At 41.5% G+C, this 24,294-nt stretch overlaps 1 protein-coding gene across 3 annotated transcripts in view; it reads right to left on the bottom strand.

Annotated features, from left to right (window-relative positions):
- The window catches only part of LOC120560752 (ceramide transfer protein-like), a 24,979-nt gene extending 982 nt beyond the window's left edge, over positions 1–23,997 (bottom strand). The window contains exons 1-19 of one of the 3 annotated variants that reach the window (XM_039803576.1): positions 23,875–23,997; positions 23,205–23,305; positions 22,857–22,991; positions 20,255–20,371; positions 10,592–10,699; positions 10,159–10,297; positions 9,316–9,402; positions 9,008–9,165; positions 6,864–6,956; positions 6,590–6,676; positions 6,244–6,336; positions 5,775–5,852; positions 4,969–5,064; positions 4,516–4,648; positions 4,348–4,418; positions 4,107–4,235; positions 3,783–3,912; positions 875–1,012; positions 1–655 (exon numbers count right to left, since the gene is read on the bottom strand). The exon at positions 1–655 is cut by the window's left edge and continues 982 nt beyond it. In XM_039803576.1, the coding sequence (XP_039659510.1) occupies positions 885–1,012; positions 3,783–3,912; positions 4,107–4,235; positions 4,348–4,418; positions 4,516–4,648; positions 4,969–5,064; positions 5,775–5,852; positions 6,244–6,336; positions 6,590–6,676; positions 6,864–6,956; positions 9,008–9,165; positions 9,316–9,402; positions 10,159–10,297; positions 10,592–10,699; positions 20,255–20,371; positions 22,857–22,991; positions 23,205–23,294 (1,872 nt within the window). In that variant the 5' untranslated portion in view covers positions 23,295–23,305; positions 23,875–23,997 and the 3' untranslated portion in view covers positions 1–655; positions 875–884. Of the gene's footprint in view, positions 656–874; positions 1,013–3,782; positions 3,913–4,106; positions 4,236–4,347; positions 4,419–4,515; positions 4,649–4,968; positions 5,065–5,774; positions 5,853–6,243; positions 6,337–6,589; positions 6,677–6,863; positions 6,957–9,007; positions 9,166–9,315; positions 9,403–10,158; positions 10,298–10,591; positions 10,700–20,254; positions 20,372–22,856; positions 22,992–23,204 lie in introns of all 3 variants that reach the window. The other 2 variants (XM_039803575.1, XM_039803577.1) reach the window with 2 other exon arrangements.
- Positions 23,998–24,294: the final 297 nt, after the last annotated feature.

Here is a 24,294-nt window from a genome sequence, read left to right as displayed (position 1 = left end):
TCTCACATTGATAAACTAACTGAAAACATATTCTGTTTTCTCTGTACAATGCAATCTAGAAATATAAAGATTTCAAAGCTTTAGGCTCTGGCCCCCCCATCAAACTGCAAAGAGAGTCATCACTAGAGGGACAGGAGAAGGCAAGAAAAAGACACACACCTCATCAATGTTTTCCTGTCAATATCTACTTTCCTCTCTCATGATAGTTACTTTAGCAGCAGCAGCAGCAACACAAGTAGCTGTAATACTAGTGATTAAAGAAAATCCAAAAAAGAGTCAAGAAGTATATAATCATAAGAAATGTACAAAACAATTTACAAAAAAAAGAAGCAAATAATCGGTAACAACAATTCGAAAACCACTGAAAAAAACTCTTGAATTTACATCCAAATGTACCCATGACCAACAGGTGGCGTTGAGCCATGACAATGTGGCTGGGATGACAACTACTGATCGATTAAAGCCGTAAAACCAGTCTCTTCTACAAGCAGGTGTCCCCCGTAGGCCGTCCTGGATGATACAGTGTCCTGCATGTAGTAGTTTGTAGTAGTTTAACATTCTAATTGACAAATGAATGGGTCATGTAGTCTTTGACAGCCGATTAAAGGCTGAACAATGTAGTCTCTCCAGTGGGCAACCTTGGCCCACCTCAAGCCTGAAACAAAAAGGAAGATGACAAGTCAATATCCCGGAAATTAACAAAACTGAAATAACAGATTCTGTACATTTGCTGGCTTTCTCATGGTTCAAAATCACATATTAAAAAGCACCAGTCAATAGAAAGACCATCCATTTGCAGTGTAAGGAATGTTCTACCTATCAGTTTAGTTGCTCGCGCCGTTGTAAAACAAGATGTGTTTGGGTTACTGGTTACCTTTTTGCGTTCAGAAGAGGATGGGCTTCCCCGCAGTTTTCTCCTGGACGTAGGAGGTGAAGCGCTTGAGGAACTTGGGATACTCTCTCTTGGCCACTGCTCTGAGGACTGAGGCTGGAGCCCAGCCTCCTGGGTTTACTGCAGCCACACAGACATAAACCATCAGGTTAAGTGTGTCTACGTGCTAATTTATGATAAAACTTTTAGTCATAATTAGTCATACACCCACAGTGTACATATGTGTTGTACACAAACAGAGGTATAGGGCGCCATCTAGTGGTGAGGATGTAATGCTATTTAATTATTCTTTTTTTTTTCTTTTAAAAAGGAACTCCCATGACCTGCCTGGCTTCTCTAACAATAAACTGGCTCAGGATTCCTTCTGCAGCACTGCTTTATGTTACAATAAACTTGTCTAAAGGAAGTCAGGGGAGAAGCTGTGCAAGTCTGGACAGACAACTCAAAGACACAAGCACTTAGGCAGTCTAACTCTTGTGCCAGCTAAGAGCTGTACAAAGGCCAATTAGCAGATATATTGGCTGAAATAAGGTTGTTCTTAATAAAAAAATAAAAATAAAAAAAAGGTGTGATACAAACAATAGCAACTCATACATACAGGCAATTTTCTGACAGCATTAAAACTAAATTGACACAAGAGATTGCTACGATGGGTCCATATACATTAGATCTACTAAATCCCCCTTGTTTTCTTTTAAGCCCTTATGTGACCTGTGGCTATTTCTTGACGGTTAAAACAGATCTCAAGTCAACAAAACCATCCACCTCAAGTAAACATTTAAGCCGTATTTATTTAGGCTGATGGGACAGCTGAGCTCCTGAGGTCTTTTCTGGTGGCCTTAGGTAGTTATTCAAAAACAATATATCTTTACCAGTTTGCCAGTGCATTAGCCTGAATATCAGATAGTCTAGTATTAAGCGATATCATTAATGCTTTCTTTAATCTCTCCTCTGTAGTTTAGATAATTCAGTACTAGCAGGGCTCGACATTAAGGCTTGTCCGCTTGTCCGGGACAAGTGGATTTTTTGTAGGACAAGTGGAAGAGAAATTTACTTGCCCCACTGGACAAGTTAAAACTCAAACAAAACAAAATGCCATGTTAGTTCACGTTATGTGCCACTCATTTCGTCAATGTTACAGAATTGAAACAAATACATATTTTACACCACAACTCCGGGCAGCGGGTCGGCGGCGCGGTACCGTTAGACCCAGCCCGCTGTTCAGCGCATTCTCGCAAAGCGAAGCAGCATGAAAGCACGGCGAAGCTAGCCGGTGTTAGCTTGCTAACTCCACCTTAACGTTAACTCTCCTCGCCACATTGTTCACAGAAAACAAGCTGAAAACAGAAGTCACTTTCGTGGCGATAGCAATGTGCTTTGTGTGGATGAAGCATTATATAACGTTATTATGTGTCACTCATTCCCGTTTATGTTACAGATTTTACTTTACCGATTTGAAACAAATACATTAACTAACGTTAGACCCAGCAGCAGCGGGAGAGCGGACCGCTGACGTTCGACCCAGCCCACTGTTCAGCTCCTTCTCTGTGCCGATACAGCATGAAAGCACCGCGGAACCAACAAGCCAGGCAGCCGGTGTTAGTTAGCTAACGTTAGCATGCTAACTACGCTTTAACGTTACCCGTCCCCACATCGTTCACAGAAAACGAGCGAATAAAGCTGTCACTCGTGGCGATAGAAGTGTGCTTTGTGCGGATGAAGCATGAAGTTAATTTGACTCTTGACGGCTGGCTCTTCGCCCTCGTAACGTTACTAGCTGCTCCGCTACTTGTTTGTAGCGGATTAAATATCAGGTAATAATCAACTGTAAAGTAGCTACACCTTTTTAAAGGATCCCTTGGTAAGTGAAATTGTAGAAAGAAAAAAAAAACACGTTGACACCAACATTTAGTGGCAAAATCCATTGTTATGTCTACAAAATTATTTTAGATATAGTATAAGTTCAAGTCACCACTACCTCTGGTCAAAATATTGAATTAGTATCTCAATATATTGTCTCAGTATCTCAGAATATAAACAAAGAATATCAAAGTAATGAGAAACTATAAAATATTGACTTAATCTCAATATATTGGCTTAGTATCGTAATATATTGACTTAGTAACTCAACATATTGGTTCAGTATCTCAATATATTGACTTAGTAACTCAGAATATTGACTAAGAATCTCAAAGCAATGAGAACATTCAAAATATTGACTTACAATCTCAATATATTGACTCAATATCTCAAAATATCTAAATATATTGACATAGTAACTTAGAATATTGACTAGGAATCTGAAAGTAATGAGAAACTTTAAAATATTCACTTAGAATCTCAATATATTAACTTCTGCACACCGGCGTGCAACATATTACTTTGTATTATGAGTCTGGAGATCCTTTTTTCTTGTTGAAGGGGAAATCTATTGTTGGGACACATTTGTTTCTACTGTTTAAACTGAATTGTATTAATATTGATAGGGTTTGGATGCTTTCAATGGTTTCTTCAAATTCTGCATTAGCAAAACACAATTTTTTTTTATAAAATGATGAATCTTTACCCGGACAAGTGACTTTTGTTCATGGACAAGTGAAACGTAAATGTACTTGTCCGAAGGACAAGTGCCTCAAAAAGTTAATGTCAAGCCCTGAGTAGGTTTGAATTGTATTAGTATGGACTGTCTGTAGACAAGAAATAACATTTTGACCCAAACTGATTAAGGACTCAGCTTATCATCTTTTTGAGGTACGTATAGGTAGATTGTAGCTAGACTGATGATGATGATGATGATGATGATGATGATAATAATAGAGGGGCTTTGTTATCTTGCCTAGGGCATATGCACGGATATCAAAACTTTATTATTAGCTGGAGAGGCACTTACCATTGGCAACGTAGGTGATCTTACAAAGAATGTTGTCTCTGCTGATCTCTTTATCACCCTCTGGTGGGCTGACCAGCGTTTGGCAGATCATAGCAACATTGATTTTGGCACGAACGCACCGGTTTGTGGGCTGGAAGTAAAACAAAAATGTAAATGAAAACAATCTCACTGTAGCTAATTTGACAGTAACTAGGATTAAGAGGTCTTAAACTATTCTTTCTACCAATGGGCCCCACAACAAAGTCTCGTTTGACTAAGGGATGTTCTCATAGACTGCACTCGCTTTACTGCATGATAGAAACAGGTGTAATGTAGTAATCTTACAAGGGCATTGTCGTGGTCAACAGAGAAGTTGCAGACCAGCCATGTGTCAGGATCATTTTCGTTTGTTGCCAAGATCTTCCTGATGGCTGACAGATAGAGCACGTCTCTCTGAGAGGCAGGCCACACTCTCTGAAACACAACCAGAGGCATTCAGCTGGCAATCAAACCGGCTGCAGAATGTCACTGATCAAATGTGCAATGTGTTTCAGCAACATCGAAAACCACCGAGAAGTCAATTCACCTTGTGAGTCTGGTAAACAATGACGGCATTATCGGAGAGCGTTTCCACAACGTTGAAATTCTCAATGGTGGCTGAGGGAGGGAAGGAGAGTTTGCTCGGGTCATGGCATTAAAACTGAGAAAGTCAAACAGTGTTGATATGATGGGGACTTGTGAAATAGTGGCTTACTCTCCCAGTCCATTCGGACAGCCGTGTCCCAGAAGTAGTGGCAGACCTCGTGTCCCGTCACCCCCTTTACAGAATGCGTAGCTTTGAGAGGATCCAGCACAATACCGTTCTCCTCGACTTCTCTCCTGTACACCTGTCACACAATGTGCAGAGTGTTACACAAAACAAATAGAAAGTCATATCTTTACAATAAACGTATACCCAAAATCATTGCAAAACAAATCTTGAAGGATCCTCTTAATTCCACCAGTGGCTGATAACCTGGGTTGACTTTTTTTCCTTTCATAAAAGTACTGATTACTTATTTGAAGGATTCACCTCCGCTAGCTGATAAATGTGTTACCAGTGCTTCTACTGCAACAGCAGTACTTTTCAAAAAGTGCAAAACTCAAATATTCACAGCTAGGAATCGAGGGAAATGATTCATAAGCAGCTTCTCTGCTCTGTACTCACCTTCATCTCTCCTTCTTCTATTACCAGCTGCCAGTTGGCATCTCCGCCCACATCCTGAAGAGAGTAAGTCATATGATTCTGCACCATCTCCTCCACCTAAGAGACGGACAGGTATTGATTAAATGAACGTTAGAAAGTGACACAGTTTGGGGAGAAGAAGAAGAAGAATACACTGTACTAGGGAATCTATGCTCAGGTTTAATGATTTGTAGTCCGGAGCAATCAACGCACCTAGCACCTGTGTTTGTGTATTTTATAACAGAGGTTTTTGATAAGATCATAAAAAGGAAAACAGTAAAACTATTTCCATCTGAGAATCTTAGGAATTCTTTAAGCAAATACATTAGCCACATACAGTACAACACACTTGATCCTGCTTGGGGGTGTTATTCAACATCCTAACAATGCATTAAGAACACAGCGTATAGCCCGACATGCCTGCTCATGCTGTGGAAGACAAGAGTGATGTGAGGAGAGGAGCTTTCACTGGATTCCAGTCATGCAGCACTACATTCACATTTTTCCTTTCAGTGGTATGACGACAACTGTTTTGTGACGAAGACAACCTCCAGGAATTTCATCCAGTCAGGTTTTTTTTTGTCTTAGTGCATCAAATAATACTATAAAGACTTTGGAGTAAAAACCTACTATAACATGCTACACAAAGCACAAGAAACATTTGTGAAATCCTGGAGAGGCTGGTTAGTAGACATTCTCATGCATCTGCTCATGCTCTGCGGTGGAAAGCAGTAGGCGTTTGCATCCTCTTGTAGATACAGGTGCTTGCTGTTGACCAAATACAGTACCTGAGGGCTGAATCTGTGAATGTCATCTGAAGCACTGACAAGCTCAACGGAGGAGAGGGAAGAAGAAGGGCTATGGGGCTGTACAGCAGAGAGGAAGATTGAAACAGAAGGGAATAAGGAACAAAACAGAAAAAAAGGCACCCTGCAGCAGTCACAAGTACGCAATCACAACCTGTTCAAGAAGCATTTCATATGAAGAGGTTATGTAAGCGCTCACATGATTGCAGTAAGCACAAACTGATTCTTGGTGTGAACAGATTAAGGTGAAGCATGGACACATTACGAGAAGCACACAAGCTACAGTTGGAGACCTTTATAGACAGGACACACTGGTTGTAAGATGACCACGCTGTAGACTGAAGGAACGATGACAGATTGCAAACAGTAGCAACCGATGGCCTTAAATTAGAACAAAGCGGAACAGAAACAAGATGTACATTAAAGAGAAACTACTAAATGTGTTGAGCACCTTGGTGGCAAATCGGTGTGTACCGATGGTGGAGTAGATGTCTCCTGGAGGAACCAGAGCTCGTCGAGGTATCCTGACCTTCTCTGACTGGCACTGAGGGGGGAGTTTGGTGAGAGAGAAGAAGATTAAGAAGATGGGACAGAGAAAGAAAACATCCTTGTGTATACTGTATGCAACTGTGCTTCAGTTCATTTGTATTTGTTTTAAATGTGTTTCCAAGAGAGAAAGATGCTAAAGTCGGGGACAGGAGAGATTCAATGTGCCTTCTAGACTCTATGTGTAACTGCTTTATGCATCCAAACTGGATAGGACATTTTGATTGAGCAAGTTTAGATGTCCATCACACCTGCTCCTCTATCTTGTCCTGTCTGTCCAGTGCGGCTTCCACCGCATCAAAGAACTCATCCTCATTGATCAGACTGTTGGGCCCCTCCTGTGGAAAGTAAATGTTGTCAGCAATATAAGAATCCTTTGAGAACAGCCCTGAAAAAGGTGCAGAATGATAAAAATGCACAAGCTGGGAGACATGAGGAAAAGTCAGGAAATCATTCTGATGTGGTCCATCCAGCTGTTTCTAATCAAAGTTTTTTTTTTTTTTTTTAAATCTAATATCGTCTTGCCTCGTAGTCTGGGCCTCCGTAGTGTGACTTTTTCTTCATTTCGTACATAGCAGACTTGTAGGCATCTTCTACCCTCCTCCTCTTGTCGAGCTCCTGAACACACAGAGAGAGCAGTGAAGTGTTGCTAGAGCAACTGTATTAAACAATTAATAACAGTGACCGCATGTAAATAGAAACGCCCATTAACACATCTGTGCTGCATTTAAAAAGAGATCTGCTGATCCTTCACATTTAGACAAACAAACATCCGGAATTACGTGTTATAGAGTCAGAAAACTCTCCGCCCCAGTGACAATGCTCCTTTCATCTGATTACAGTAGATAATAAGTCCCAACAAAAGGGGAAGAAAAGAGAGGTTAAAAACAATAGGGCAGACCCACCACATCATTCAGCTGTGTGCGCGCTCAAACAGGTTTTACCTAATGTCTCAGTCCCTGCCAGAGGCCAATAAACACACTTCATTCTTGTCTCTGTGAGAACAAATTAATCAATATACAATAAAATGTACTATTTAGACTGAAACCACCCACTCAACAAGAAACTGCTCATATTCCAGACACAGCTCATCCACACTACAATAAGAAAAAAACAAGCAAACTAAAGCAATTGTGGCCAGAAGCATACTAAAAACAATAGCGTTCTCTCAGAAATAATTAATTGGAGAGAAACTAGACAGAAAGAGACAATGAAACTAAACAAACTGTACACCATTGTGTGGATATAACGCTTGTCACAAAACAACAGGAGGTGATCCTGCTGTCAGCTGTGTCTAACTACAAGACAGAAAGGCAAACAAAGACCTACTTTAAAGAAGAGGCTACAAGTCTGTAGAGGTATCCATCTCTGAGTCTGGCATTTGAGCTGCTCTGTCCTCTTTTGTAGCGAAGGCTTCCACAAACTGCACAATGAAGTCTTAGCAGTCATTTTTCTAATTCACTCTCTGTCTGTACGAGTCGGAGCAGGCCAGTTTTGTTCCTTTTGAGAGTGTGTTCTGCACGATTTATATTTCCCTACTCCACATCCGCAGCTAAACTTCACACACACAACCGAACACCGATAAGATTGAGGTAGTTTCACTTGAGCAGTCTGCCTAACTGAAAGCATTTCCCGGCTGTTGTAGGTTTTAGGGTTGGGCAGCACACACACACACACAAACACACACACACACACACACACAAACTGGTTTGACAACATCAACTAAACTGATCAGGATGTAAGAATGAGGTGCTCTTTAGAGCGCTTAACAATAAAAAAAGCAAAACCAAACTGGAAGATGATATAAAACTCAACACTCTGATAAAAAAAAAAAAAAAAAAAAAACCTACAGGCAACAAGTGCATTTGTGCTTCTGGTTTCAGAGCCAACTCCATTAAATCACCTTGTAGTAAAACATCCACAGTTTTCAGATACTACAATCATTGCTAGACATTTGGACCACAACTTCATCACCTTAAGGACAGAGCCCAACACCATAATCTTGGTAATAATAACCAACTCCGTAAAGACAATGGCAATTAGCTCCTCAATTAGCGCCACAAAGCAGTGGCTGCTAACACGCCCACTCACACTATGCAATGCCTATTCAAAACGGGCCTCTTTGGAGCAGGACGATTGCTCGGCCACCACAGGTGTTGCAGCTTTCTCGAGAGCCGCTCATCCAAACTACAAACTCGACGCTGCGCTTCCTTAGGTCCAGAGCAATACACCTGCCACGACATAGTTGCGTCACCTCATGGTCAGAAACACTGGTGAAATACACTCCAAGAGCAGACTTTACCTTTAAGGCAAGGTGGTAAGGGTACGGCACGGTATTAATATCCAAATAGATGCCGGTAAACCGCTACAGACGGCTTGCATAATTTGCAACGGTGTTCCTGTAGGATATCCGCTTGTGTCGTTGACTCTAGGGAAATGAAGAAGACGACTTTGGTTGTAATATATAGCGAAGGTATCCATTTCTGCTGCAGATGGCTTGCCGCTGACTTCAGCGGTCGTACAACAGTGTGCTACTGCATGTGGCGTCTTTTGCGCACAGCGTGCTGCCATCTTTTGCGCATGCAGGTCGGACAACTGGATGGAATCCGGACCTACTCAAGATGTTATTAGCACACTGTGAGTGACATTTATTTGAATCACTGCATTACCTTGTCCAGTCTCTTCTGCCAGCTGTCCTCTTGTTTGACCATCAGTTCGATGCAGTGGGACAACGTAGAGAGGATGCCTGCTGTGGTGGCCTTAAAGGTGATGGCCTCACCCTTGAAGTCTACTCCATTCATACATTTGGGACTGGCAGGGGGGCACACTGGCACAGGCAGAAACAAAGAAATAACTTGTGACTTGTTCAGAAATTCTTTCTTACTTTCTAGCTTTATTTTAAGGCCAAGCAACCAAATTTTTTTTTTCACAGATATTTTGAAATAAAGCAATGGTCTGCATCTGCAGGTAAACTTACATTTCTCTTTGCTGCCATGGTTGTTGTGATTACATTCACCATTGGGTCTTGTAGTGGTAGGAAATTCATCTTCGTCCTCCTCTAGTACTGGTAAGAAAGCAAAAGCAATCTGTATTTACCATCTGTCCAGTTAACCAAATTATAAATGGCATAAATACCTAAACCTGGACATATAGATAATAGAATATAGTTTAACATGTTCAAACCTATTCAACAGGTATAGTTACACCTCCAGAGTTGATACTTTTTCTTAATTGGACAATTGTTTAACTACATTTCTAGCAAAAGCATCATTCAGATTAAACTTCATGTTTGTTTAACCTACATTATCAAACCTGCAAACTCAGAAGGGCTGAAAAAGGTGACACCTAAATAAGGCACCGAAATCCGCATTGCTATTCGGTCCGGTAGATAACGGTCGCTAAGGCCCCGTGCCGTATTAGCACCGGGTCTCAGCACACCCCTCCCCCCCCAAAATAAAAACTCTTCGGATCTACACGATTCACGTGGATGACATTTTCCCATTCAAAACGGCGATTTTCGCCGAAAAGCAACAAGTTTGCAGGTATGCATTATAGAGCAGGTTTAATATGAAAGTGATTTTGAAGACCGCCAACAAAGTGCATTGTAAGTGGATATTGATTTTTGTTTCCTTTCTTAAATGAGTCTTACCAACAACTCTCCTTCAACTCTCATAGTGCATAAACCAAGTAAAGCCCCATCTTTAAATAATTGGTAAAACTGAACTGAATTAATGAAATAATTAATTAAAATCTAACCTATTTAAAATGAATCTCTGACACAATACAAGCTCCATAATAGTGTATTTATGGGACAGGTTACCTTTGTCTCTCTGAAATTCATCTTTGGAGACAACGTCCGCACAGGTGTCAAAGTATTTCTGCAGGGTGTCCACTTGTCTGCACAGAATGTCCCGGAAGGTTTCCATTTCTGCTAGCTTCTCACGCAACCTGTGCCCTTTCTGAGCAGAGAGAAACAGAAGTAAAGAGACACAATCAAGAGCTGTCAGGGGAAAGACGATTGATGTCACTTCTCGGTTTTAACCAAAAGGCAAGGCCCTCACAACAAAAAATATTTCTTACAACTACAGATCTAGCCTTTAGCTTGTATTTTCATATGGTGCTTTTATATATGTGGCCGAAGTTTAAATGTGTGTAGATGGAACTATTTCAGAGAGGGCAGCGAGGGACTGAGAATTTGACATGATCCGATAGGGCCAAACATTGTCATACTCTCAGGCGATCATGTTGTTTACCTTGAAGGAGGATGTGGATGTGGCAGACAAGGCACTGGCTGCTGATGTGAGAGACAACATGGAACCATGACGCCTGAGACTGGTTTCTGAACCATAACCAGACTCTGCCTGAAATCCGGAGGGAGAGGGATCAAAGGAAAAAGAGAGAAAAATGAGGGAAAGAGAAAAGTATGATATGGATGATAAGAAAGGAAAAAGAACATCAGATCAGTGTGTGAACAAAACACATTAAACAATCTCAATTTCTTTTTACAAAACATAAAAAAACAGGACAGAGAGAGATCAATTCTTGCAGTCAGCAGCACTGAGTAATGCTGTGTTCAACCAGAGCAGGGCCTACACCTACACAGACAAACAGTCAGCTAAAGGGACTGGGGCTGACAAACTGACACATGAGCCATCACCCTGCCAGTAGACCTGATACTAGGTGGTTGAGGAACAGTGGAAATAAATTACACTGCATCCCAGAGTTGAGAGATCTAGGCTTGATTGCGACTTTCTGGAGGAAAATACCGCTGTACCTTTCAGTATATACAGTAGACTGTACATAGTTTTTATAAAACAGATACTACTACTGTATGGCCTGGCATTAGTGAGGGAGGGAGGGAGAGAGGGAGTGGCAGTGACTGCATTTGTTCCATTTAACAGCCAACTTATGACTGGGTTATGCCTGGGCCTGCCAACACAAAGTGACATACTTTTATTATACATAGTGTAAGGGTATGCAAACCAAGCCAACCAAAGCAAAATATTCTTGTTTGTTGCAGCTGTTGACCATTATCCACTACATTAGAGAGAGACAGCAAATTCATGACCTAACATTAGAATCCCGTGCTTAAATTCATACCTTTACTCAACCAGTAGAAACAGTACTAAGGAGCTAAAGTCTGAAATTCTTTTACATATGAATCAGGATCCGAACATGCTTGTGGTAGGTTTTATAGGGCTGTCCTCGACTAAAGAAATGCTTAGTTGTCCAACACCCACATTATTTTGTCGACTAATCGATTAGTTGGTTTAATCGACAGATCTGTAAAAAAATGAGTTTCTCCACAAAGAATAATGCAAAAGTAGGGATTAGGGCAGTTTTTTTAGGCAGTTTGCAGATTATCTGTATCAGCGTTTTATTTGCCTAATAACCGATAAAGTTAAATAACTTAAAAAGTGCGCTACGTTGGCTCCGCTACAGCTCTGTGTCTGTCCCTCTGCTTCGGTTTCACTCACCACTGAGTCTGACTTAATGTCCCGCCCACAACACTATCTGACTATCTTTAACTGTGTATTATGTTGAAAGTTTCTAATTTATTATAGAATTGCTTAGAGCATCTAAACAAAGTTTTGGGTTGGATTTTGTAACATTCTAAAATCTTAATTTTGACTTAAAGATTTTCATTTTCACTGTAAATGCATATTGGTTCCAAATATTGGTTATACTGAGGTATGGTCATGGCCTTTGTGAGTAGTTTCCTCTTGATTATTAAACTAACAAGAGACCGTAAACTAATCCTGTTTACTTATCGGCATACAGAGGTATTTCTTGAGTGCAGCGAGCAAACTGAGGAGGATATCAGGTGACAAACATGCACACATACAGCCCTCTGCCAGAGGAGCTTACAATGACTACCACAGGGTGACAAATTTAAGAGATTTGACACTGAATACTGGTTAAACAGATAGTGGCAGACTGTTACAGACCAGGGGCCCGTTTCAGGAAGGAGGTTTAACAAACTCTGAGGCCCTGTTTACACGTACATGGTTATTTTGAATTTCCCTTTGTTTGTGCCCTTCGTTTACACGCAAATGGAGAATTTGCCTCAGAAAACGAGTCTTTCTAAAACCACGGCCAGAGTGGAGATTTTGGAAAACCTCATTTGCACGTTTGCATGTAAACTGAGACAAACGGAGGTTTAGGCAGCCGAGGAAGTGAGAAAGAGAAGAGAGAGGAAGTGAATCGTTGCCGTTGTTGCTATTTTCGGGATTCTGATTGGCTAACGTGGGCTTGAGCTTCTCGTTACACTGCCACCTACAGGTTTGGCATGCTCTTGACGGCATACATACACGGATACGTGTAAACGAACACTTTTATGAAAACTGACAGCTGTGCACGATGTTATTTTTGAAAACGGAGAGGTTAAAATGTCCGTTTATGAAAATAGCCGGCCACGTGTAAACATAGCATGAGTCTAACCCTGAACTCTGAGTTGATTTACCCTGAGATGGGAAACTGAGCTTTCGGTTCCAGAACAGCTGATTTGAGTTGGTTCAATCAATCAATCAATCAATCAATCAATCAATCAGGTTCACTCACAGTTAAGCGCGTGCACCACCACAATAAAAAGGCAGCATGAATGGAGCCTTGATACTACGATTCACCATGGTAACAACCACAAACAAACTGGGCGGCGGAAATACTCATGCACACAGACAGCGAGTTTGAACATGTATTTAGTTAAAAAAGCAACACAGCGGCTGCTGCAAAAGAGAGAGCATTTGCGTGGGATAAAATTGCTGCCAGAGTAAATGCGTACGTTCCAATATGGTGTATTAATATATTTAATCATAAGTATAATATTACTGGTGAAATGGTATTGAACCTATAATTTATTTCATTTAGGTGCAATCCTGTGGGTCAAAAATTCCTAGGCCTACTAATCCCATTCTGAGGCTTCAGCACCATCATTAACTGAATTATAATTAATAATCTTTTATTTCAAAAAGGGTTTACATCATTCACCTGCAATACTGTGGAACTCCTTTTTAATGGCTCTTACTGGTTTGTGTCCAGGGAACACTACAAAAATGTTTAAAAAACGTTTGAGAGCGAGTCACACTCTTCTGACGGCGCTTTGCTATACAGTGGCTTTACTAATATGCTCCGCATCACCAATGTTGTAAAGAAAACTGCTGTTTGCAAAAAAAACATAATGCGACACAGAATGTGCTGGGATGTAGAGCATGTCCACGATGGGTGACGTTAGTGATATTTATTACGGATACCGTTATGTTGGCTACATAAGTTACCTCTCTTTCTGAAACGGCTGGAGTCCCCCCCCCCCCTCTCTCTCAGGTTTGATTAACCTCCCTTTGTGAAACAGAAAACCCAGAGTTTCCCTCATCTCAGGGTTAACAAACTCAGAGTTTACACTAAACCTGCTCTCTGAAACGGACCCCAGGCCAACAGAAAATAATGTGTCAATATTTGCTGTTAAAGAGTAGGTTTATTTTTTTCATTTCAAATGTAGGTCAATGATTGTTGATACTTTGACTTGTAGTCTGCAGAGTTCCTCGGCTTCAACCCTAATGGCCCAACAAATACTATTTTTTTTTTAATACCTACAGTGCAATAGGAACTTTATTTCTTAATGCACACATACAATAGTCTGATTTAACCTATATATCACCCTCAGTGTTACCACAAGATATGTTTTCTGCTACAACATATCAAGTCCTCAAACAAACAGCTTACATTTCAACAGCTGAGAATGTCAGTTGGGTAAATGAACATTTAACAAAAAGTGCAACGGACGAAAGATTTGTCTTGCCACCTTTCCACAAAAATGATCTGATTCCTTTGACCAGATTGACATTTTGCACAGGCTACGGAAATCATTGTTATTGTATTGCTGGTGTGGGCGTAGACCAGGGGGCAAAGCAATATAGAAGACCAATCTGTGACATCTCCGGAGACTGCCATCTCATGCTGCATGACACAGCCATGCAAATTTAAAAACCCACTCAAACAAAAACAATAAATGGCATCTTGTGCCACGGCTTTGTGATGGTAATGAGATGAGTGTACAGTAAGTGACCATAGCAACAACTGAGTGCTTCTACACATCTGAGCATATTGCTGTTTGGGAAATTACCCAAGTCATTAAAAATGCTGGTAGCACATAGCCAAGCTTCATTTCTTAAAAAAAATTAAAATAAAAAAAACGTAGGGACTGATGTCTTTCAATGACTGACTTGCAGTAGAGTTCAATTCTCAAGATAGCCCATAAGCAAAAAAACTGCATGCATGCAAATAGAAAATAATAATGTATGCAGTGCACTGTATGGAGGAAGTCAAAGATGAGCCATGTCTATCATTCATATCACAACACTGACATACTAACTAAAGACTTCAGTGATGAGTGACATTAAGCAAGCAGTATGCCAACATGCTATAAGCCCACCATTCGGCCATTCCAACACCCAAAGCAGAGCAGGACACTGCTGCAGTCCCGACGGTTTGCTGGCCCCAACATGGCCCAGACGCTGCCTCAACACTCCCACTCTTCTGACAATTCAGAGGCTTAAATCCGGTATTCCTGTTTCTCTGGACACACCTCACTGAGGAACAAAAGGGAAGAGGAGGAGGTGGAGAAAAAAAGCCATATAGACTCAGCTTAGCTCATCAAGTAAAAGAAAGCAGCTTTAAGAGAGGTAAAGGAGGAAGAGGAAAAAGTCATTTTCTTCATAGCGGTCAGGGGAGTGGCAGACACTAGCTGCTCCATGAAGCAGAAGAGACGGACTGAGCCAATAAGACGAGTCTTGAAATGCCTCGGCAGAGTGAAGCAGGTCTGCTTTCAGTCAGGTCTTCCGCAGACACACAAATGGACTCAAAGACATACATCAACAGACCACACACCCTGATATGCGAAACCTTTTTATCTTGTCCGTGTTTATGTCCAGCATCCATCACTGAGCAAGCAACCGTGACTGTGTGTGTTTGTATGTAAGAGACAGAGCAAGAGAGGGATAAAAATGAAGAGTGCATGTATATATGCATAAGAGAGAGAGAGAGTGGGTGAGTGAAGCAGCCTACCGTAGAGAGAGATAGAGAGAAAGAGATAGAGAGAGAGAGAGATGGGGAGAGAGAGAGAGATGGGGAGAGAGAGAGAGATGGGGAGAGAGAGATAGAGAGAGAGAGGGAGAGAGAGAGATAGATAGAGAGAGATATGGGGGAGAAAGAGAGAGAGGGGGAGAGAGAACAACATATCTGGATCTTCTGCCTGACCCTACTTTTATTCTTTCTTATTCTGATGATATTTACTGATGATTGTGAAGCCTGATCTGGACCAATAGTGTTCTGACTGTGCCAACAACCAGCCTGAAGAAGTGGCGGAAAAACTACAAATAATACAGTGTTTTTTCCCCATCCCCTGCCCTATGTCCCCTCTAAATCTTACAGAATGGAATAGTCTTCTCAGTAAGATCGAGAGTTTTGTGTCCCTCTTGATTTTTGTTGCTGTGAGAATGGGCGATAAAAAAAAAAGAAAAAAAATGCATTATTCATCAAGAGCGGCACTTAACGTCCCCAGCACTTAGCAGAACATTTTCCACCACCAACACACACCCACACATAAAAACAAAAATGAACCTGCACAAAAACAGTTTTTTTCCCCTGTACAATAACTAACCTAATTTGGTGATATTAATATGCCAATGGTGGGGGTTATTTGCTATTGCAAAGTGGCTTATACAAGGCATTTAAAAGCAGTAATCATGACCAGTTCGACCCATATTAAAGCACAATTATAGTGGTTAGATAATTACATAAACCCAGCTCTAACAAATTATGAGCGTATGAAATAGGCACGAAAAAAATGTAACCCTCAAAAAGTAGTTTTAAAAAGTGAAGTGCTACACAATTTGTATCTAAAGTAAATGTGCAGAGCTTCAAAAAAGAAGGCCATTTGCCCTATTTTGTTTAAGCATTGGGAATAAGGTACGCTTCACGGTTGAATACCCTCTTGAGAAAAAAATGTAAACCAGAATGCAAGTGGTGAACATTGAATATAAGTCCTTCTTTGTCCAGTTGGGAGCAGTGCAGACACACTCACCGATCACTGTAACCCTTATTTTCCACCATGCGTGTCTGCGCTGCGTTCTGGAGGCGCTGCGACACCCGCGAGCAATTGCTGCCATTCAAGTCAATGTTTGATAGTCCACCAGCCCAGAAGCGTGCGCGAAGCGGATCTCCTCTCCGCTCCGCTAAAGATACGCGCCAGGTCTATTTTCACGCAGGCAGCGGGCCGTTCAGACAGACGGACAGGAAGTTGAACAGCAAGACTATCCAGTCAATTTACCAAAAAACACCCCCCAATATCGTTTATGTCTCCTTTACAACACCACGGACGAAAGATTCATCTTGGAGGTAGAAAAAACTTTTTTTAAGGACAACACCAGAAAAGAGAAGGCATGGAGTTTAATTGCAGGAGTGGAAGGTAGATACTAGCTCCATAAACATGTGATTGTTCTGTAAAGTACTTGTAGAGAAAATAAAATCTGCGACTCGGGCAGCAAGACGCTCTGCCTCTGAGATGCTCCCGGTGTGGTATGGCGTGTGGCGGAGGACGGAATAAAACCGGAATGCAGCACAGACGCACCCAGTGGAGAATCTGAGTAAGGCAGGTAGTGCTGCATTAGGCTTACTGGAGGTTACTGTAGGTCACAATCCAGACATAACCCTGAAATACTCTCACACCATCGTTAATGGACTGGAGACCTACGGTCGCTCACACTCAATTGCCAACACCCAGTAGCACTAACAAAACCACCCACAGCACCATTTGGTGGAGAAGCAGGCCTAATGAGAAGTCACAGGATAGTGATTCTTTTATTTATTTATTTTTTTTTTTTTTAAAAAGGTCCCATGACATGGTGCTGTTTAGATGCTTTTATCCAGACCTTAGTGGTCCTCTAATACTGTATCTGAAGTCTGTTTCCCGAAATTCAGCCTTGGTGCAGAATTACAGCCACTAGAGCCAGTCCCACAATGAGCTTTCCTTAGTATGTGCCATTTCTGTGTCTGTAGCTATTGAGGAGGGGGGGGGGGGCAAGGTGGAGGGTGGGGGTGTGGCCTTGACCAACTGCCACTTTGTTAGTTTGAAAGCCATGATGTCTCTCTCTCATGGGCGGGCCAAATTCTCTGGGCAGGCAAAGCAGAGAAAGGGGAGGTAACCTTGCTCCTTATGACCTCATAAGGAGCAAGATTCCAGATCGGCCCATCTGAGCTTTCATTTTCTCAAAGGAAGAGCAGGATACCCAGGGCTCGGTTTACACCTATCGCCATTTCTAGCCAATGGGGGACCATAGGCAGGCTGGGGGCACTCATATTAAAGTGATGGTTCGGAGTAATTTCACCCTAGGGTCCTTTGCTCCATGACCTCGAGCCAAACACCCCCCCAGAAGCTTTTTTCACCTGGGTCTAACATTGGGAGAGTTAGCGTAGAGTAGCGTTATCAGCTGAATAGCTTAGCGCAGAGGCTAATGGACCCACGTTTGTATCTCGTAAATGACCCCACTAATAATGCCCGAAATGATACCAAACGTCTACACTAGGTTATGTACTCATAAAACGATGGATTGGAAAGTTTGTAAGTACACCAGAAGTGTATGTAAATAACACTTGCCTGCTGGCTTCTGCTCTCTGTTGTTGTTGCTGCTGTAAGGCGAGTGCTTAGGGACGTCTACAAATTACAACACCAAAAAGAGATCCAACAAAAATATTTTTTTATTTAACTTTTTTTTTTTAAGTAAGTGCTGTAGTATAACTAGCAGGAGACAATTAATAATTGAGGTAAGTTTGGAGACATTACCTTATTTAATCATTAAATTAATAAATATTTTTGTTGTATCTCTTTTCGGTGTAGGAATTTGTAGACGGCCCTAAGCACTCGTCTAACTGCAGGTAGCAGCAGCAGCAGCAGCAACAGAGAGCAGAAGAGAGCAGGTAAGGGTTCATAAACTTCTGGTGTGCTTACAAACTTTCCAGTCCATCGTTTTATGAGTACATAACTCAACTCCAGTGTTTTCTTGTGGAAAACATAAGCAAGGAACATTACATAATTCACATTAATTGTGCTCTGGTAAAATATACATTTGTCTCTTGTCTCGCTCACACAGGTTCACCCAGTGTCAGAAATGAAGTGGGTGAAAAGGGCAAAAATCACCACCAAGATTTTGAAAAATGTATTTTATATTTACCAGTTTATTATTAAGCCATTATTTCATTTTCAATCAATTCCTTTAATTTCCATTTCCGTCTGTAAAATACACTCACACACTAACAGCGCAGTTACGTATAAACGCACTGATAATAGCAATAGTATGCTTTTGATTTACTCATGTTGGCACAAGGTGGTAATTAATGTATGCATTTTAATTTGGGCACATTTCACATAAATAAACAGCAACTTTTTGCACTAATTATTCTTTTGTGGCGAATCTCTTTTTCTTTTTTAGATCGTTTTTTCCCCCCACCAAAATAGCCAAATTACACACAGTATAGAACTGTAATTCACCAAATTTAAAGATGCAGTAGGTAAGTCTTATAAAACTAACTTTCTGACACATTTGTTGAAACTGACCCTATGTTCCAGTAGAACTACATGAATTATGTAATATAAAAAAAAAAAATCCAGCTCCTCTGGTACCACCTACAGCCTGTACTGCGATTGGCAAAATTCCACCGCTCCCGGTTGATTTTCTCCAATCAGGGCCACAGGGGGGGTCTATCTGCCTGTCAATCACTGCTCAGCGCATGTACACGCATATATAGCGTTCTCCCCTCCCACTTCCCCGCGCACGAGCTGCAGAAAGGTTTCGGTGGTCGGTCTGATAGGATGCTGAAATGGCTAACGCTAGCTTGCTAGTTTGCATCGTTTTACTGTTGGTGAGTAAAAGTTAACATTGTGTTAGTGTTTAGTTATTGAAAATGTTGTCTGTCTGACATGCCGGCATTTCTGTCAAACTCCCTTGTGTGGGAGGGGCTTAGGAGACGGTTTGGGCTGCAGCAGAAAGGGGGGAGGGACTGAGAAGTTGTCGATGTTCAAATTTGTTAGCAAAGTCCTGGCTCTTCACAATCTTACCTACAGCAGCTTTAACTGTAGTACAAACACACTGGCTGATATTAACCAAGTGTATGTACTTTCTGTGGAGCCGAACACTGTATAAGCATATCAATGAAAACTAAATAAAACTAAACAAATGGATTATTAATATTTAGAGCATACTAACAGATCAAGGCATTAAATGTTGCACAGCACTTCACTCGTAAGCCATGACAACATATATGTGCTTTGCACACTTTATGCATGTTTAGGTTAACTTGATGTCATTGCAGAGCAAGCAGCTGCCTGGCATCTGATAACAGGGGATACCCCCACCCCATCCCCTCACTCCACAGATTCCTCACATACCCGTGGTGAAGGCCTGTGTGTGTCTGTGTGTGTGTGTCTGTGTGTGTATGTGTGTGTCCAAATCCCTGTCCTGCCACACCCAGCTCACTGAACAAAACAGATAACTGTTCTGAAAACCACCATGACCCAAAATTGAACCTAAATACCTGAAAGCAATGCAGCAAAGCACTGTTCAGTGGGCGATAAGGTAAGCCAAAAAATAATCAAATATTTATTATAGCCTAAGGAACTGGCACGATATGGAATAAGAACATTTGTTCTCATTCTTGACAAACACCATGCAAATTAAACAAACCCTTAAGCCCAACCGGAACTGGATTCAGGCACACATAGTATTAGGTTATTTATCAGGGTAATGCAACCGGCTTGCTTGCATTTTGGCAAAATTCCCGTGAATAACTTTATCACAAGGTGCAAAAAGAAGCCAGCGAGAAAGATCCAGATAATCTATGAAGACCGAGAAACTCGTTCCACTCACCTTGTGCAGCTCTATTGACTCAATCCACTGGAGTCTGTGCTCGGGATCTTCAGCTCTGAGGTACCAAACGCTGTCGTTCACGCTGATGTCAAAACGACACTCGTCAAACTCATGAGGCTACAAAAGAGAGAGCTTATTATTAGGCAGAGGACATGTATCATGTCAGGAAATTCAATCACCAAAATTAAATATCTGTATTTGAAACCAAAATACAAAATCTCAATGTAACATTTTCCCCTACTTCAATCAAATATTTGAGGGATCAGAGCAAAATCCCACTATAATGCCTAGGAGGTCTGTTTATGACACTGACGGACTAGCGATGACACATTGTGGACACACATGGATTCCATCAGTCTTAGAAAAGCCTCTGCCACACAATAAACAGGAATTTTAATTAGAAACTGATGTCTTCTGTCTGCAGGCGCTACCCTAAACGACCGCAGCAGAGCTGTGCAAAAAACAGATATTCTTTCAGCATGCCTTTCGCCTGAACCTGGGTCGTCATAACTTTTCCTTCGACTATTAGGCCAAATCTTTCAACTATTTCACTCCCCGATTCTACAATGCACCCCACCCAGCTCCAACCACTAGGCACCCAAACACGTGTACCAAAGAATTCCCGTTTCCTCTGAGATTGGAATTTGACTACTGCACTCAGCTGAAGAGAGCTCGGTTCTGCAAAGGCTCCTAATAAGAAATACGACACAGTGGACTCAAATCTCTTTCCCGTTTTGCTCCTTACTAGAACCAAGACCACAGCTGCTCGGTCAGCTGACATAACATCATGTTGCCCAAGTTTGATTAGATTTGCTGAATGACGCTCATGTGCTGGTTTCTTCACTGCCACGGACAACAGCAACATACACTCCAACTCCGAACACACTGTCTTTACACTTTAACACTAATAATACATTTCATAAGCTGCATATCTGGGATGCTGACAGGGTTGAGTGTTTTTCTCTGACCCTTAAAATGCTTTCTATTACAGTCAAAGACAAGCTCAGAGCAAAAGGTTTCCCCTCAGGGACAGAGGTAAGATCAGAAATGCCCTCCAGCTTCTTAATTTCAGCATAAAAAGGAGGGGTGTGCGATAGTCAGCTCAAGTGCATCCAGCCATCATGCTATTACTGGTTAGAGAATTCCAGTCTATCTTACTGTGCTGTATCAGACACGGCCCATAAACCTCTGCTTTACAACCCAGTTTATATATCTTTCTTTCGGCCTGGAACAATCTCCTTCCCCTTGCATAAGCACTACTGAATATCCTTGCTGCAATGGCTTTTTTTGTGTGTGTATAGGACTGTGGCATCTTCAGTGTTAGAAAAGAGAAGATTATCATTTAAACACTGATTACCTCCTCACAAAAGAGGCATCTAAGATCCAAGGTTTTTCTTCTATGGTTGCCTTTAAACTAGTGTATAAGAATCATTTTTAACACTTCTTATTCTTATGCCTGACATCCCTCCTGGAGTATAGACCGTCGACAAGGGAATATTTAACACAAGTTTGCTTTGTACAAAAATACATAACTGACAGGAAAACACCAATACACTGACAAGAGCTTAATCTGATGCAAACTTTGGATAATGGATCTGGGCCTATGATAGGAATTTCCAGACAGTAACATTTCCTGCACGTTTTGCTTCAGTGTGAGGAAAGTCTAGTGTGTTTGCAGACACACAGTGTGTAACTGACTGATATTAGGCAAGAAGAGAAGCAGAGGCATGTTTCTGCATTCCTGAGTCCTCATACCACGGTCTCCCTGAGACAGCACTGGCTTTATTTAGGAAGAGGGGAGAGGCACTAAGAAGTGACAGTGTGGGTCATACTACTCTAATTATTAGTGAGCATGTGTTATTAAACTATGTACACTATTGCTGTAGTTAGCCTGCTCTAACAAAATTAAAAAACGTTCTGAATGTCTTGTGGAATTCCATTCAGGTCTGCACAAACAAGAATTGGCATAATGCTCACTCAAATGACTCAACTATCTGTAATCTCGTGTGGTGGTTTTAATCCAGTTTTGAGTCATATAATCCTATTGCACAAATCACAGTAAAACCACTTGTTTGGCCTCTGTACTTGATAACGGTATGCTGAGAGAGAACAGTGAATATTTAACCAGGGTGTGGGGTTATCTCACCAACAATAGGGCCTGCATCGGGAGAATACAGGTCTGATCTCTGGAGTGTGTGGTCAAAGCTATCTTTTTAACAGTAGGGAACACCAATTTCAAATAGCTGATGCCATAACTGCCATGGAGGAATAGGTACAGAGGGTTCTCAAAATACTGCTGGAGCAAGAACGCCTCGGTCTGCTAACAGCCTCATTACTAGTTAATGTTTACCTTTCTATCTTTGACAACATGGATTGGAGGAATTAAAGTTCAACTCCATGCTAATGACAGGGTGGACAAGATCAAAACATTGAGACCTGCCAGAGAGGTAACCCTACTCCCAAGAGTACTGATGCAGAAAATGAGAACTTTCATGGTCGCCCATCTTATGAGCACTTTCTCCTGAAATGTTGGACAGGTGCTATAAGATCATTCTTATTTCTCTTTGAGTAAAGGTCAGCAGCAGAGTGATGTTACACTTACTGTGATAACAGCCTTGCTGAGGCATAAAGACCCTCTGCAGCCGTATTCCCGTTCATCCTCCGACTTGTAGTAGCTCAAAGTATTGTTTTTCAACACGACCCATCGGTCCTGCCACCCGTGGATGTAATTAGTCCACTGTAAACACACACAAGATGTACAAGAAAACAGTTAGCTGAACTATGCATGGACGATGTGTAACGTTATGCTGGAATTCATTCAGCTGTTGCAGCTCATTAGTAATGCTCACCGGGCTTTCAGACTAGTAGTGTGTGATCAAGGCACCTAAACAAGAAGTTATTTCTGTAGCATAAAACACTGTAATATTCAAACTGGTTTAGCGTTACCTACCTTGCTTAAGACGCCTCCGAGCTCCACAGGCTGCCCGGATTCCGGGTCCACATCCTCATCGGAACCGGACGATAAACTCTTTTCGGACATTTAAATCCAAGCTTTAAAGACAAGTTGAACCTAATTTTATTGACAGAACCACGTAGCTAGCTGCCCGCTAGCTGTTGAATTAGTTATAAATTCAAACGCGTCACAGCCAAACCTGCTGACAGCTTCTTAAACTTAGCCTTAACGTCAGGGAAATATGTTACCGTTAATTAGCTAGCTAGGCATTAACTGAGCGCATCAAACATAATCCGAATAGTGTAATTAATCTTCCGTCGGTTGACAAACCCAGCTAGCTTGTTTTGAAGCAAGCTATTCTGGAGGGGAGTCTCAACTTCTCGGTTTTGCGGGCTTTGTTTTGAAACTGGCGTCGAATACTAATGAGACTAGCTAGTTAGCTAGCGCTAGCTGTCAAACCACGCCACTTGCTAACATTAACTTAACTAGCAACGTGTGACTGTTGTCGTTAATTATTTTAGCTGCAGTCGATAAGCTACTCAAAAGAGTGATCAATAAGGGAGGCCTTCGTGTTAACCCTGTACCTCAACTTCACGCTACAAATGTGGAGCAACGGTCTGTGTGGCTGCTGTAGTTCCGCAGTTTAGTTAGCTAGTGGAGGACTGACCATGGGACTGACTTCTATTCCTTGTCTTCTTTCAGGTCGGGGGAGGCGCTGCAGCCACGCTTTCCTGTGTACACAGAGCGGCGTCAAGTTAGACTCTGATCAGAGCCTGTCTATGGAGAGCCTGTTCACTCCCTATCTCACTCCCTATTAGCCCCATTGTACCAACCCGGAATTTTCCCGAGAGTGGAAGTTCTCCCCTTATTAGACATTCTCTGACTCTGATGATCACAGTGACACCGGAAGTCACACACATTTCCCTTCACATTAAAATAATTACTTTTTTTTCATATAGTTGCAATGTGATCTCTTTTTTAATTGTATTTATTAAATATGAATCACTTATTTGATAAATTATTTCATTTGAATTTTTTAAATAATTGACTGTATTATATAATGTGTTTATTTAAAGAAGTAAACAGG

The sequence above is a fragment of the Perca fluviatilis genome, chromosome 6 (genome assembly GCF_010015445.1).
Source record: "Perca fluviatilis chromosome 6, GENO_Pfluv_1.0, whole genome shotgun sequence".
NCBI classification, from domain to species: Eukaryota; Metazoa; Chordata; class Actinopteri; order Perciformes; family Percidae; genus Perca; species Perca fluviatilis.
This window is presented reverse-complemented; position numbering and strand designations above follow the sequence as displayed.